Below are 13,819 nucleotides of genomic sequence, written 5' to 3' on the forward strand. Positions count from 1 at the left end.
GGCTGTGGCGAGATGTGTGAGCTACAGAACCTGTGACCTGGGGCAAGTCATGTTCTGGAGCTGGATAGTGGCCAGGGCGGGGGGGGGCATCAGCTGCACAGGGGACCCCAGCTCAGATGGTCACTGAGGTGCTGAGGAGACCTGGGGGGGGGGCACTGTAGCACACATGCACGCCCTGGGGAAGACTGCTGTGCTGAGGGAGAGCCTTGTGTCATGACAATGGGCAGATGCCTCCAGGCCTGGAGACCTTTCTTACTGGAGCTGGGCTAACCCACGGGTCACCTCACCAGTGCATTTCCAGGAGCAGAGAAGCACAGCTAAATCTTGGCAGTTAAACTTTGAAGGCTTTTTCATCTTGTCTTCCACTTCTCTGCTCCCTCTTCTCCAACCCAATACTGTTCTGTTGCAGGGTGGGACCAGGGGGTTCATAAGGGCAGGAGTCTGTGGCATCTGCAACCTGCGGGCCAGGTGACCCTCCCATGCCAGGGCTCGGTTTCTTCTGTAAAATGGGGATTCAGAGCCAATGTGCATGGGGTGATAAGGGGTTCACTACGGTGGCTCTCACGTTTTCACTGGGCACTTACTGCAAGCAGCGCACTTAACATCTTGGTCAAGTACCCACTTAAATACGTGTACCTGAAATAAACGGCTCCCAAATCCAGAGGACTGTCCCTGAGACGCTCTCCGCCTCATTTTGTTTCGTTTTTGTAAAATGCTGGTCACCACTCATTAAGCTTTTACACGACCCAATACTGGCCTCTGATTTCATGTCAAGAGAGAGACAGACCAAAAAAAAAAAACAGCAAGTGCAGACATAACCACCCATGGAGTACAGGGCTGTGTAGGGAAGAGGGGTCTGGCGAACAGGAGGGGCGACCCGTTTCCCAGTTCACTGCGAGGCCTCCAGCCGGAGCCGGACAAGGCGGCAAGCAGGCCAGGTCAGGCCGGGCTCGGAGGCCCTGGTGGCGCGGCTGCGATTTATTTTAAGGGACGCGGAACGCCTCCGCAGGAGAGGGGAGGGGCGGGATTAAAGGAGAAGATGCGCTCAGCACGTTATATTTAGCGGCCAACACGCCGGAAGCGTTCGGTACCCGCAGTTACTACGGCGCCCCACGCGCGACGGGTGGCCCCCACCCTAACCTCCTGGGCAGTGACCTTGATCCCGTCTTCGTCCGCCCGGGGAAGAGACCCTGCCCCCCGACCCTCCGCCTCCACCCCGCAAGCAATGACTATGGCCCGGCCTCCTACCTTCTAACCTCAAGGAAGAGACCTCCCCGGCCTCCCACCTTCACCCCACAGGCAGTGACCCCGACTTCCGCGGGCAGTGACCTCGGCCCCCCGTCACTCCCCGAGGAAGGGAGCCCTCAATCTTCGCCCCTGGGGAACGGGAGAGTTGGGGCGCACGTTGGCCTTCCCGCCCAGGGTCGGGGAAACATATCCAGCAAGCTGCTATAAAGGGGAAACTGAGAGCCGTGAACACTGTCCATTGACACTCTGCCCCTGGGTGGCGAGGAGATTAGCACGCGCAGCAGGCAGAGCTTAGCGCCCCGCCCCTTCGCCACACGTGTGCCCCGCCCCCCCGCGCACGCGCGCTCCGCCCCGGCCGATTCCCACCCTTCCCCCAGTCCTGCCCGTCGCGTCTCGTGCTACCACCCTGCGCGGGGTCCGCCGGGAGCCAGCCGAGAAGTGGGGCGGAGAGCAGGAGAAAGCCCGCCTCGGGGGGCGGCGCAGGCTGCGCAGGCGCAGATCGCGGGCCCGCCCCCAGGCCGGCGGCACGGCCATATTTAAAGGGAGGCCTGCGAGGCGAGCCAATGGGCGACGAGCGTGTGGGGGCGGGGCGTGGCGGAGCAGGCCCCGGATGTGGCTGCTGTGGCCCCTCCTCCCCCGCGCTCCCCTCAGAGCCCCCGGTCGCGCGCTGCCGCCGCTAGCTCGCTAGTCCCCGCGCAGGCCCTCGCGCGGCGGTGAGGCGGCGCCGAGGCCGAGGAGAGGGCGACGAGGCGACCGCGCGGAGGCGAGCGGGCCAGGCCCGGCCGGGCGGCCGCCGCCATGAGCGGCTCCTCGGGCACCCCGTACCTGGGCAGCAAGATCAGCCTCATCTCCAAGGCGCAGATCCGCTACGAGGGCATCCTCTACACTATCGACACGGACAACTCCACGGTGGCGCTCGCCAAAGGTAGCGCCCCGCGGCCGCCCCAACCGCCCGGCCCCCACCCCCGCCAACAGCCCGGCCCGCGCCCCCGCCCTACCCCCACCTCGCCAGCGCGCCCCCTCCCCAGTCCCGCCCCACCCTCCGGGCGCCCCTCCCCCGCCCCCGGCGCGCCCTCACATCCGGTCCGCGCCCCCCGGAGCGCCCCGGCCTCCGCCCCTCTCCCGTTGCTGCACTCCGGGGCTCGACCCGCACAATGGGTTCCCCCGGCCCCGGAGGCGGCGTAATTGTGAGCGGCCGCCCCGCGCTGCCCAGAGTTGGGGTGGGGAGGTGGGGGCGGGTCCAGCTCCCGCGGCGCCGCCCCCCCGTTCTCCGTGGTGGCGTAGCCCACCTCTGCAGGTGGGGTCTCGGCGTTCCTGGGGTTGCCTGCCCTAGGGCCGAGGGGGACGCGGGCACCGAGAAAACCCGGTCCCTGGGGGGAGGGGAGGGGAGGGATGAGGGGGCGGGCAGACCCGAGTCTCCCCGGGCCTCTCCGGGACGCTGGCGGGGCGGGGGGTGAGAAAATGACTCCTGTAAGCCCTTCTGGAACCTATTAAGCAGCTGGGGCCTTGAGCCTGAACAAATACCACGTCTTAATGGATTCTCCTGCCAGGATAAGTGCATCGGTTGGTGGCTAGGTACTCCGTTTGAAAGCGCCTTCCTACTCTAATTCAGATGTTCAGTCTGTGGGTTTATCCTTTGGTGACAGGCCCCTCCCTGCGGGCGCTGGTAACCCCACTGAAGTCCTGGGAGACTTAGGGAAAAGATGGCTGCATTGTGCCTTTGCTGGAGCCCAGAGTCTTTCTGAGTGTGTTGAGGCAGGAGGTGGCCCCAAAGTTCCTTTGTCTTCATCCTCCGGGAAGGTAACTGGTGTGGTTCCCCTGTCTCCTAGAAGTGCTGCGTGCAGCCGGGTCTACAGAAGCCATGTGTGGTTGGTGGGTCTTGTTAGGCTAAGGACATTTTGCTGGGCTTCAAGGGTCAAGGCTCAGCGCCCACGCTTCTGTGTTAGAGCCCCAGGCCTTTAGGTCGCAGTCACTTCCCAACTCTGGGAATAGCCCTTCTAAAGACTAGTAGTTAAGTTTTTGGATGGACGCGTTGCTCCAGTACTATTAGTATTGTGTTAGTATAAGTACTAATTTGTAATAGTACTAAGTAGTATTAGTATTATAAGATTATATTGTCATTTGTACTTTTGACTGCATTTGGCCTGAGACCCTGGTTGGAAAACCTGAGGCCCAGAGTAGTCCCTGGTCCTCAGTGTGCTCAAATTAGTTAGAGGCAGCCTCAAGCCCATCTGTGCCTCAGAGATCCCAGGAGGAGACACTTGCTTGGGCTCCTTGAACCCTGCCATTAGGGGTTAACCCCCTAAGAAGTTCTTCTAGGAGACAGTGACACCGCTGGTGGGCGTCCATGTTCAGGGCCCCCCTCTCCCATTGTTTCTCTACCAGCTGCTCCCAGGCTGGTTATGGACAGAAGGGTGAGGGTAGCACTCAACCCACGGCTTTTCTCTGTTGAAAACAGACTCCCCAGGACTGATGTGTTTGTTGTGAAGTTTCAATTAAAAAGCAGCTTTGGGGCCGTTTAATCTGCTAAGTCAGATGTGAACGGGGGTTCTGCAAACCAGACGGCTCATTTTGTGAGAGCGCTGGCTTGTGTTTGAAAGTGAGAATATTGAGCTTCGTGAATCTTGCCTTGTCCTTTGTGACCTAGAACTTTTTGAAGCTTTGACAGCTGGGGTCTTGTCAGTTGATAATGGGTTCTTCTCCATTGATAATTGGGGGTGGGTAGTAGTTGAAACGTGGAAACTGGGTGCTGTAGATGGCTCCTAGGAGGGGACTGATTGAATGCACTTGGTTGAGGTTAATTCAAATTAACCCTGCTTTTTCTCAACCCCTAAGTGAGGTCCTTTGGTACTGAAGACCGTCCCACAGATAGGCCTGCCCCCCCTAGAGAGGAGATTTATGAGTACATCATCTTCCGGGGAAGTGATATCAAAGATATTACTGTGTGTGAACCTCCAAAAGCTCAGCACACGCTCCCTCAGGATCCTGCTATCGTTCAAGTAAGTGCCTCGCTGTGTTTCTGTGTGGGCATTGTTTCTAAGAGGTACTGCTTTCCAAGTGGAACTTGATGTCATCTGGCCAGAGTGCTCAACTCAAAGAATGATCTTTTCATGAAAAGTAGTTGAATTTTTGTCTAGGTGGTTGGTGTTCTGTTGGAGGTATTAACCTCCTCTAGCATGTAGTGGGGTGTACTGAATAGGGAGGGGGTGTGCTGGGAGGGGTAGGGGCGAGATGCTTCTAGGGAAAATTACTGATATGCACCTGGGGGGCTTGTCCTTAGTGTCGGGTTGGGTAAGCCTGGAACCCCAGTGGTGTGCTATGAGCAGCAGAGATTCTTGGAGGGACTTGGGTCAGCGGAACTCTTTCCACACCGTCCAGGCATTGTATTCAGAGTTGCGGAACATTGAAGTTGGAGGTCTCACACCACATGCCTGCCTGCTGCGTTAGGGCATTTGCCCTGGATTACTAGGGAGCCCAGACTGATACTTTCTTGACTTGTAAACTTCCACAGTCACTGACTCTTCTGGGTTTCACACTGCAGGAGGCTCTGGGACTGAGCCTGCCCCCTGGGAGGTAGGAGCTTGTACTCTGGGCTGTGAAGCCCATAAAGAAGCCCCAGGCCAGACTTCGGAAAGGTTTGGAATGAGTGTCTGTAGGAAGCTGAGAAGAAGGAAGTACCTGAGCAAGTCCTTGAGAGACAGCAGGGCTCAGGCACCAGTCTGCCTGAAGGTGGAGAGCCAGAGAGGAGATGCGTGGAGACAATTCCCTAGTGGCACAGCTGGGCCCCTGAATGTTGGGGGAAGGGCCTAGTCGATGAACTCGATCCTCTTGAGTTTCTGGTCATAGGCAGCAGGGGGTCATTAGAGGGGTTCATAGAGTTAGGAGAAGATTGTGTTAGAATTTCGTAGACTGGTGGAACTGGGGATAAAGTATGGAAAGGGCAGTTCTGAGCTCCCTGATGCCATCTTGGAGGCTCATGCGCCTTGGTGCCGCCTCAGCCTCTGCGAACACAGGCTGACAGCCTGGCTGCCTTTGCTGGTCTGCACGATGCTCTCCAGGCAGGGTGACGGGAGGCCTTGTGCTGCTCTCACCTGTGTGTCTCATTGCTCAGTCTTCCCTGGGCTCGGGCTCGACCTCCTCCTTCCAGCCACACGTGCCTTACAGCCCCTTCCGAGGGATGCCGCCCTACAGCCAGCTGGCCGCCAGCTCCCTGCTTAGCCAGCAGTATGCCGCTTCCTTGGGTTTAGGTGAGTAACCTTTGCCACCTGTGAACTGCCTGTGCTGTGACATCCAGGAGATGGGCACAGACCCTGGTGGTGGGGACACTGTATTCTTGTCACATCCAGATTGTAGTGCATACTGTGTAATGTACCTTTCTCAGTGCCCCTTCAGCTAGTGAGAAATTAGTAATTCCTCAAATGAGAGAGGCAGCAGTATGAGTTTTGAAACAGATGAATCGAATCAGAATTCCTTTAAAATAGCCTGTGTCTGGGTGGAAGTTGTGGTACGTCTGCTTCGAGGAAGAAATAACTGATACGTGTAATTACAGATGAGTTCTAACCACTTACACCTTTGTCAGCCTATAAATATAAAAGTTAAATGCAACACCCACCTATTCTATCCTTTTATCATTCTCCTGTCAGTGCTTTGCCCAAAAAGTGAAATTTCCCCCACAGCTCAGTAAATTCTTCTCTACTCGCGTAGACTGAGGGTTACCTGGCCATAGGTTTGCAGTATATTCAGACCACAGAGTTGCAGGCATTGCCCACTTCGCTCATGAGTCATGCTTGTAAGAATCCTGCCGTCTTGACCACTGCTCCTGCAGTGCAGGAGCCCTTTTCACCTGTCTCCCTCCTCCTAGATGAGGCTTGTGTGAACAAAGTGCCCCATGAGAGAGCCTGCTGGGTGCGAGCGGAGTCTCTTCTTACTCACCTGTGTGCTTTCTTGTTTGCTCTTGTCTCCTTTATCTTCTTTTAGAGAAGTTGGTAAGCCCTCCAGCCTCAGCCGCGGCTTCCAGCCCTAGTTCTTCTCCATCTCCACAACCTGTTTCAGAGCTTGACATGTCCTCAGAGCCACACCAGCTCACTTCCAAGGGTAACAGCAGTTTTGGAGAACTGCATGCCGTGTTGCGAGCTAAGAGCGAGGGGTAAACCAGTAGCCCAGAATGACAGTAGCTGTAGCAAATAACTTACTGAGTCCATGGATCAGTTCAAGTGCTTCTGTGTGGTTCTGCACGCAATCCTGGAGTAATGACTTCCACAGTTTTCAACAACTGATTCGAGAGAACCGGCAGTGCACTTTGTTCACTTATCCTGAGTCCAGGGCCTGTTTTCACATATATCATAATTACCTCTGCTCAGAAGGCCCCTTTCTGGGGTTTCTGGTGGGGAAGAATGCAGGGCAATCCCCCTGCAGGGCAATCGCCTACTGCTCTGGAATCCGTGTGGCACTTTCCTCACCACCCAGGGCATGAGGAATCGGGGGCCTCGGGTATCTTTGGGAAAGAAGCACCATTAAAATTGGGTGGCCAACCTGAGCTGTGGACCAGGTGAACAGTGGGCCTGATCCCTGGCTTGTTAACATTGGTTTGTGCCACCTGTCTGCCGGGCACCTGCACGTGTGGGAGTTTCTTGACCTTTCTGGGCCTTCTCCTTTCACCAGCAATCTGACACGAGAGCGCTGTGTGTGCCGCCCTCACCATTGCAGAGACTTGGTCCAAGATGGTACCTGGCGCTTCCGTTACAGCCCACAACTACTGTCAGTCTGTTAACCTGCTTGTGTTGCTTTCCTGCATGGATGCCAGAGGATCTGAGCTATGGCTGCAGTGATGGTTTTTCCCCACTTAAAAATTGCCTGAGATAGTTGGTGGTTCTTAGGGCTCTTTACATAGAACTGCTCTAAGGGCAAGATAGTTTGACTGGTCTGTTTTTGTGAAAAGCGAACAAGCCCAAGGTTCTTGCCCAGTCTGGTTACAGTGTGAGTAGGACGCAGCTGTGTCTTGTTGCGGGAAGGCCGTGCTCAGTGACGCAATTGTCAGAGAAAGTGGTCTAGGTTAATTAATGCCATCACAGAGAACACTTAGAAGTACCAGTGTGGGGACTTCCCTCGTAGTACAATGGTTAAGAATTCATGCTTTCCCTGAAGGAGGCACAGGTTCGATCCCTGGTCAGGAAACTAAGATCCTGCATGCTTTGTGGTGTGGCCAAAATAAAAGTACTTGTGTGTATGGCCTGGCTTCTGAGTACTTCTGATCTTTACAGGGAATTTCTCACAGTCGTTTCTGTTGTGTGTGGAACAGAAGGTAGGCTGTCCTGTGTTCATGTGTGCTGGGCTGCTTCTCCGAACAGTTACTCCATAGTTAGGATTCATTCTGTCTCAGAAGTCTGTGCACCTCCACCTAGTCTTCAGCTGTCCATTGCAACAGTGCCCACAGGAACGTGGGAAGGGGGGATGGCCTGACCTCCCCCTCTGGCCTCCTCTTGTGGCTGAACCCCTCCTGTGAGCTGGGAATTCTGCCAAGACTGGCTTCCGAGTCTTCTCTTCTGCCCTCAGGCTTGGGGATGCCTCAGGGCGGGGAAAGACTCCTGCAGTGCCTGCTCCAAGGGCAGCCTGGGAACCCTGCTCTAACAATGAGCCTTCACGGGAGGAGCACAGGCTGTCACTTCTCTGTAATCAGCTCTGATCGCTTCATCCTTTTTGATTGTATTGCGCCTTAAGCAGACATGACCATGTTCTAGCATTTTTAACTTCAAAGGCTGACCACTGCATTTTGTGAAAGATGCCAGACTGAGATGGTTCTTGTCCATCAGGGCCCAGAGTGAAACACATTCTCAGACCATGAATTCACCAGCATCTCAGGACTGTTGAGCCCCCATGGAGTTAGAGCTTGTGTGGTTTGGGGAAAGCGTTTTCTAAGGCACTTGAGAGGTGTTCGTGGTGGTAGGGGTTTCCCTTCTCGGGGTGCCCTAAGTAAGGGAGCCTGCTGGCTTTGTTGCTGCCTAGACTCAATGCAGGGGATGGCACGGGTTGGGGCTGTGCTGTGTTTGGTAGAATTTCTCAAGGCGGTTGCCTTCCTCTCCTGCCTCACTTGCCAGCTGGGAGACAGGTATCGGGGTGCGGGGTGTGAGGCTTGCTCCTTTTCTCCATTTTTAAATCCTCTTCTCCTCAACTCAGGAGCCAGCTTTCCATCTGTCTCAGTCGGCAAGAGCCCCATGGTGGAGCAGGCCGTCCAGACTGGATCTCTTGATAACTTGAACTCCAAGAAGCTGTTACCTGGCAAGGGCACCGTGGGCATGCAGCTCAATGGGCGCCCGGCCCCCCCTGGCAGCAAGGCCAGCCCCGGTACTTAACTGCTCTCTTCCCTGGCCTTTATTCATGTTCTCAAGGCACAGCACTTCCTGGAGGGGGTCTCTTTTTTTCACTAGACCCCCTGGCCCCACACTTCACAAGCCCTATAGGCTTTGCAGGACACCTTCTTGCCGCGTGTCCCCTGGGGGTGCCGCCCACGTCCCTTGCTGGGCTCTGCTTCTGCGGGCGCTGGCCTTAAACTCTTCCCTTCTGCACCTTAGATGTAGCTCAGCCGGCAGCTGTGCAAACTCAAGGGCAGGTGAACGATGAGAACAGAAGACCTCAGAGGCGGCGCTCAGGTAACAGCTGTTGCCATTTAGAGTTCTGGGGAGCTGTGCTCCGCTCGCTGCTCCTGCCTGCTGATCGTGGGTGATGGTTTCAGGGGCCGGGTTCAGTGGTGGCTTCCGTGTATTCTGTCCCTCTTGGTCTGCTGTCTCACGCTGAGCAATGCTGATTTAATGGCTTAACAGCCAAGGCCACCCTTTCTTCTCACAGGGAACAGACGAACAAGGAACCGCTCCAGAGGGCAAAGCCGTCCGACTAACATCAAGGAAAACACAATCAAGTTTGAAGGTGACTTTGATTTTGAGAGTGCAAATGCCCAGTTCAACCGAGAAGAGCTGGACAAGGAATTTAAGAAGAAACTGAATTTTAAAGGTCTGAAAATTTGCCCTCACCCCAGGAGTGTCCATAGAGTAGGTCAAGGAAAGACATCTGGAGTTGGGGGGCAGCTGGGTATGGTGGTCAGTGGGAAGGTGTGCCTGCCATATAAGGAATTCCTGGCAAGGAGAGGAGTCTGGAGGTGGGACAGGAGCCGACTGCAGGGCCTGGGGCAGTGCGGGGTGAAAGAGACCAGCCCCGAGGAGCAGAAGAGCTTTCACTCAGCGCATAGCACTCCCGGCGTTTCCCAAAACCTCAGTCAGCTGGAGTGGCCCAGTGGGGACCTGTCCTGGTGAAAGGGGCTTGGTTTGCTCCCTGGCATCTCAGTGCTCTGCTTCTCTGTGCAGATGACAAAGCGGAGAAAGGGGAAGAGAAGGACCTGGCCGTGGTGACCCAGAGTGACGAGGCCCCTGCTGAGGAGGACCACTTGGGGCCCAACTGCTACTATGACAAGTCCAAGTCCTTCTTTGACAACATCTCCTCTGAACTCAAAACCAGGTTGGGGGGCTGAGGGACCAGGCAAGGCCTCGGGGAGCTGGTGTGGAGATGGTGTACCTGCGCTCTTGAGATTGGGGCATGCTCCCATGCAGACCAAACCCAGATCTCAGGTTCAGGGCAGATCTCTGGGGCCCTCATTCAGTTTTACCATCATGCATACAGTAGCCCCAGTGGCACCAGCAGTAGGTGGGGGCCTGGGAGCCCTGGCAGTCACTGGTGCTGGAGTGATCTGACCCAGGTCCAGGCCCTTCTTTGCTCAGCTGCCCTTTCCCCATCAAGGTGGGGGTGGAAAGTGCTCCCCACTGGTACTGCTGATATTCAGTTCTGTACCACCTCGCCTGGACCTGCTTTCTGGTCTGACCTTGCTAGCTTGAGGCCCTTGCCATCTAGGCAGCTGGCAAGGGTATCCACGATTTTCTTAAACCTGATGGCTTGAGGCCGGGGACTCGTATGTGCTTTGCTTTTAGTACCAAACAGCTGATGCCCAGGTGGTGCCCGGGACATGCTAGACAGTAAATGGAGTCTGCAGGATGAGCATGGTATGGACACTCAGGTCCCTTCGTTACTCAAGTGGAGTAGTGGGCACTGGGGGCGCAGCAGAAAGGAAAGGAAGACGCTCTTGTCTCCCCTCCCCCTGAGCACACGGCGGTCTTGTGCTGGCCTTAAGAGGTTGCAGGTGTGAGAGACCCTTGCAGTGCAGAGGCTCCGGCTCCACGGTCCTGACTGGACGGCCGCGCCCCCGTCCCCGCCCCCCATGGCTCCAGTGATGAGTCACCATCTGTCCTTCCTCCCCAGGCTGTGTGAGGAGCTGCCTGCTGCAGTCAGTTTCACGTTCTTTGTTTGTGGTTCAGTTCCAGGCGGACGACGTGGGCTGAGGAGAGGAAGCTCAACACGGAGACCTTCGGGGTGTCAGGGAGGTTCCTCCGAGGCCGTAGTTTCCGGGGTGGATTTCGAGGGGGCAGGGGCAACGGCGCAACCCGCCGTAACCCGACTTCCCACAGAGCTGGGACCGGCAGGGTGTAAGGAGGCAGCCAAAGGTGAGTGAGGGGGCTTCGTGATCCTTTAGTATCGTGGCCAAACTGGGCCCCGTAATCTTAATGAATCACTTGGGGGGTTCTCGGGGACGGTGGGACTCAGTCCCCAGGTTGTCAGAGTGAGGGTCCAGGCACAGAAGGCTGGGGTGTTTCCTTCTCTAGTGTGGTCAGTCAGGAGAGATGATTACAAGCTGGGGGTCAGCCCCAGCCTGGCCCTGCAGTGCCCCCGAGTCTGCATCTTTAACTAGGTCAAGGGATCACGTGTGCCCCTTAGGGTCTGGATGGTGCGTGAGCTGCAGGTGGGACCTGGAGCTGCCTTCCAGTCCCCAGTGTGGACAAAAACAATGACCTCAGGTTGTTGGCTGACTTGGGGTCGGGGGAAGGTTGAGTAGCCCATTCTTCATCGGAGGTCAAGGTGTGCTGGGCTTGGGCTGGCGAGCTGCCTGGTGAGACACTCACCAGGTGTCATGTCTTCTCAAAGGCTCTTGCTGAAGCAGCACGGGTGCCAGGCCGTGTCTACGAGGACGATGGAGAACGCTGCACTTACTGGGGGAGACATGGTCACTTCGTTTACTGAGTTTGGAAAGTTCCACGCTACTACTTAAGTTTTGGACTGAACTTGTATGTGGTCTGAGTTAGAACTTCTTGTTTGGGGAAGTGTACATGGGAAACTGCTTTGAGGTGTCCTAGCCTATTTTTCCTTTTTAGTTGTGCACAGCCTGATTCCAAGGTTTTGGTGTTCTGCAGAAAGGTTCTAGAGTAAAAGCGTGATCCTCATTTTGTGACCTTTCTTGGACAGCTTTGACTTTAAGGTGGAACCAAATTTCATTTGGCAAATGCAGCAGCCAAATGCATCTCTGTAACTCAACTGGCCGCGGGTGCTGTTGGCCTGGCACCCCCACTGCCACAGGTGGGGCCCGGGAGCCGGGCATGGCCAGCACGGGGGCATGTGGGGGCGGGTGGGCCTAGGGCAGGGAAAGTGCAGTGTCCCACGGATCATGTTGTATAAGTAAAGCAGATGACCCTGACATCCCAAGGGGCAATGTCAAGGTAGGGGCTGGTGGGGTCGGGGTGGGGGGCTCCTGGTGGTGAGCTGTCAGTTGGAGCGTGGCTTCCATAGGAATTGGGGTCGGGGTGAACACCCAGGACAAGCCCCTCTGTGGCGTGCCTGTCCTCGCCAGTCCCTGACCTGGGCCAGTCAGTGTTGGACTCAGGCCGAACACTGTTCGGTGTCTCATCCACTTGGAAATGAGCCAGTCTTTTTTTTTTTTTTGCGAGGTCGCTTGACCGAGAGCATATTTCTTCTCAGTTGTAAATAGTTTCATGTTTTTGTTTTACTGGTAGGTGGAGGGGAGGGTGGGAATATAAATTCGTTGCATGAGACCTTTAGTAGAAGCATGTTCCCTCTGACAGGGCATTGTGGTGAACATAAGCACCTTGGTAACTAAATCCCTTTAAGTAGGTAAAAAGGTTTTAGTTCTGTGTTACGTTACTGTAAAAGCTTAGGTTTATTTTTGTAGGACTTCATGGCTAAGAATTAGAGCATAGCAATGGGGTTGCTCTGTTGGAGTAATGTAAACTTGTAATTATAAATAAACACGCAAACCTTTAAAACTCTTCTCTTGCTCTAGAAATAGTCCTGTTGACTCTGTTGCCTAAATTACATCAGGGTTAACATGCCCGTCCCACATGCATGCTGTGTGTGTGCTGTTCAGGCCTTGAGCTGGTCAGATCTCTGGGGACACCTGGTGCTGTGAGCAAGACCTGGTCAGTCTGGGTGTGGGCCGTCAGCCAGGCCCTTCTGGGGTGAGGGATCTGCTCTCTGGACGCTTGGGACATTGGTTTAAAGAACCGGCTTCAGAAGGCTTGCTACCTTAATGCAGCTTCCACACCCCCAGAACTTCAAGTTGATGCTTTATAACATGTTACAGGGCTGAACCCTTGGTAAAAGAGAAAAGCAGAGACCTGGCCACTTCCAGATGGAAGCACCTCATGTCACTGTTAATGGGCATCCAGGTGGTTAGTCTCAGGACAGGGCCAGGCAGCAGGTGGACCCAGCCTTGTGTTCTGGCCAAAATCCTCTTCTGGGCAGTCTACCACTCCTAGCAGGTCCTGAGCCCTGGTGGTAGTTACAGAATTTGAATAAATTCTTGGCAACTTTCCATTCGGACAACTGACATCTTTGACCAGTGAAAAATAAATACCTTCCACAGTTGACCTGGATACAACCAGCCTAAACACTAATTCTAAACTAGGTAGGTGACTCCACACTCAAGCTCAACAGGTATTTCTCTGCTAGAGATTCTAAATATAGTTAAGTCAGTTTACCACTTATGACTAACCTTACTATTCAAAATTTAAACTGACAATCATTGTGACAATTAGACACTTCAGGCTGAGTTTACAATGTATCTAGGCCTCTTCACTGTTTTGGCTGTGCTGTGTGGCTTATGGGATCTTAGTTTCCTGACCAGAGAGTGAATGAACGGGGGCCCTCAGCAGTGGAAGTGCCAAGTCCTGCCCCTGGACCACCAGGGAATTCCCTGTACTCTTCAGAAGTCTGATGGACGGATATAATCCATTGAACCAAGAACTCAGTTCAAGAAAAGCCATAGACAAGACAGAGCAGAGCCCTGGAGAACTACCAGTGCAGTCAGAAGAGACCACCAGCCCATAGACTCAAGAAAGCCCTCTGGGTTCTCCTGCGGTACTGGAAGCCAAAAGGCAATACCATCGCTAAAGCTGGTGGCAGAGCCCACAAGAGGCAGACAGCTATGCAGGCAGAGGGGTGGTTGGGGTTTTTCTACCAAGGCAAAGGTTAGGACCATCACTTACTCTATAAGTGGGCTGGAAGCTAAAAGGAGGATAATCTTTCTGGCTAAAAAGGGAGAGGGGGTAGGGACCAGAAGTCTTAAGGATCAAAACAGGAGTAATGCTGACCTGATTTAGTAGAACCAGAAATTCAAGACCAGTTCCAGAGCTGCACTGCAAAGTGAGCTTCAGGTTTAAACTGAGCACATTCTGTCCTGACA

The 13,819-nt window shown here is 54.8% G+C and overlaps 1 protein-coding gene across 2 annotated transcripts; it reads left to right on the forward strand.

Annotated features, from left to right (window-relative positions):
• Positions 1-1,874: 1,874 nt before the first annotated feature.
• LSM14B (LSM family member 14B) lies at positions 1,875-12,408 on the forward strand. Of its 2 annotated transcripts, XM_055433928.2 has the most exons (10): positions 1,875-2,173; positions 4,084-4,247; positions 5,360-5,495; positions 6,226-6,342; positions 8,422-8,589; positions 8,817-8,894; positions 9,091-9,252; positions 9,603-9,753; positions 10,605-10,790; positions 11,269-12,408. In XM_055433928.2, the coding sequence occupies exons 1-9, from the start codon at positions 2,047-2,049 to the stop codon at positions 10,774-10,776; spliced, it is 1,275 nt and encodes a 424-aa protein (XP_055289903.1). In that variant the 5' UTR covers positions 1,875-2,046; the 3' UTR covers positions 10,777-10,790; positions 11,269-12,408. The 2 variants fall into 2 exon arrangements, with proteins under 2 accessions (XP_055289903.1, XP_055289904.1); XM_055433929.2 differs by lacking the exon at positions 6,226-6,342.
• The last annotated feature ends 1,411 nt before the right edge of the window (positions 12,409-13,819 follow it).

This window comes from Moschus berezovskii, chromosome 15 (assembly GCF_049115385.1).
Source record: "Moschus berezovskii isolate FMDL1 chromosome 15, NW_MosBer_1.0, whole genome shotgun sequence".
NCBI lineage: Eukaryota > Metazoa > Chordata > Mammalia > Artiodactyla > Moschidae > Moschus > Moschus berezovskii.

Coding starts and splice junctions, on each gene's coding strand:
- LSM14B (XM_055433928.2), top strand. CDS start 2,047: ATGAGCGGCTCCTCGGGCACCCCGTACCTGGGCAGCAAGATCAGCCTC. Junction 8,895..9,090: donor ACCTCAGAGGCGGCGCTCAG/GTAACAGCTGTT, acceptor TTCTTCTCACAG/GGAACAGACGAACAAGGAAC. Junction 9,754..10,604: donor TCCTCTGAACTCAAAACCAG/GTTGGGGGGCTG, acceptor TTTGTGGTTCAG/TTCCAGGCGGACGACGTGGG.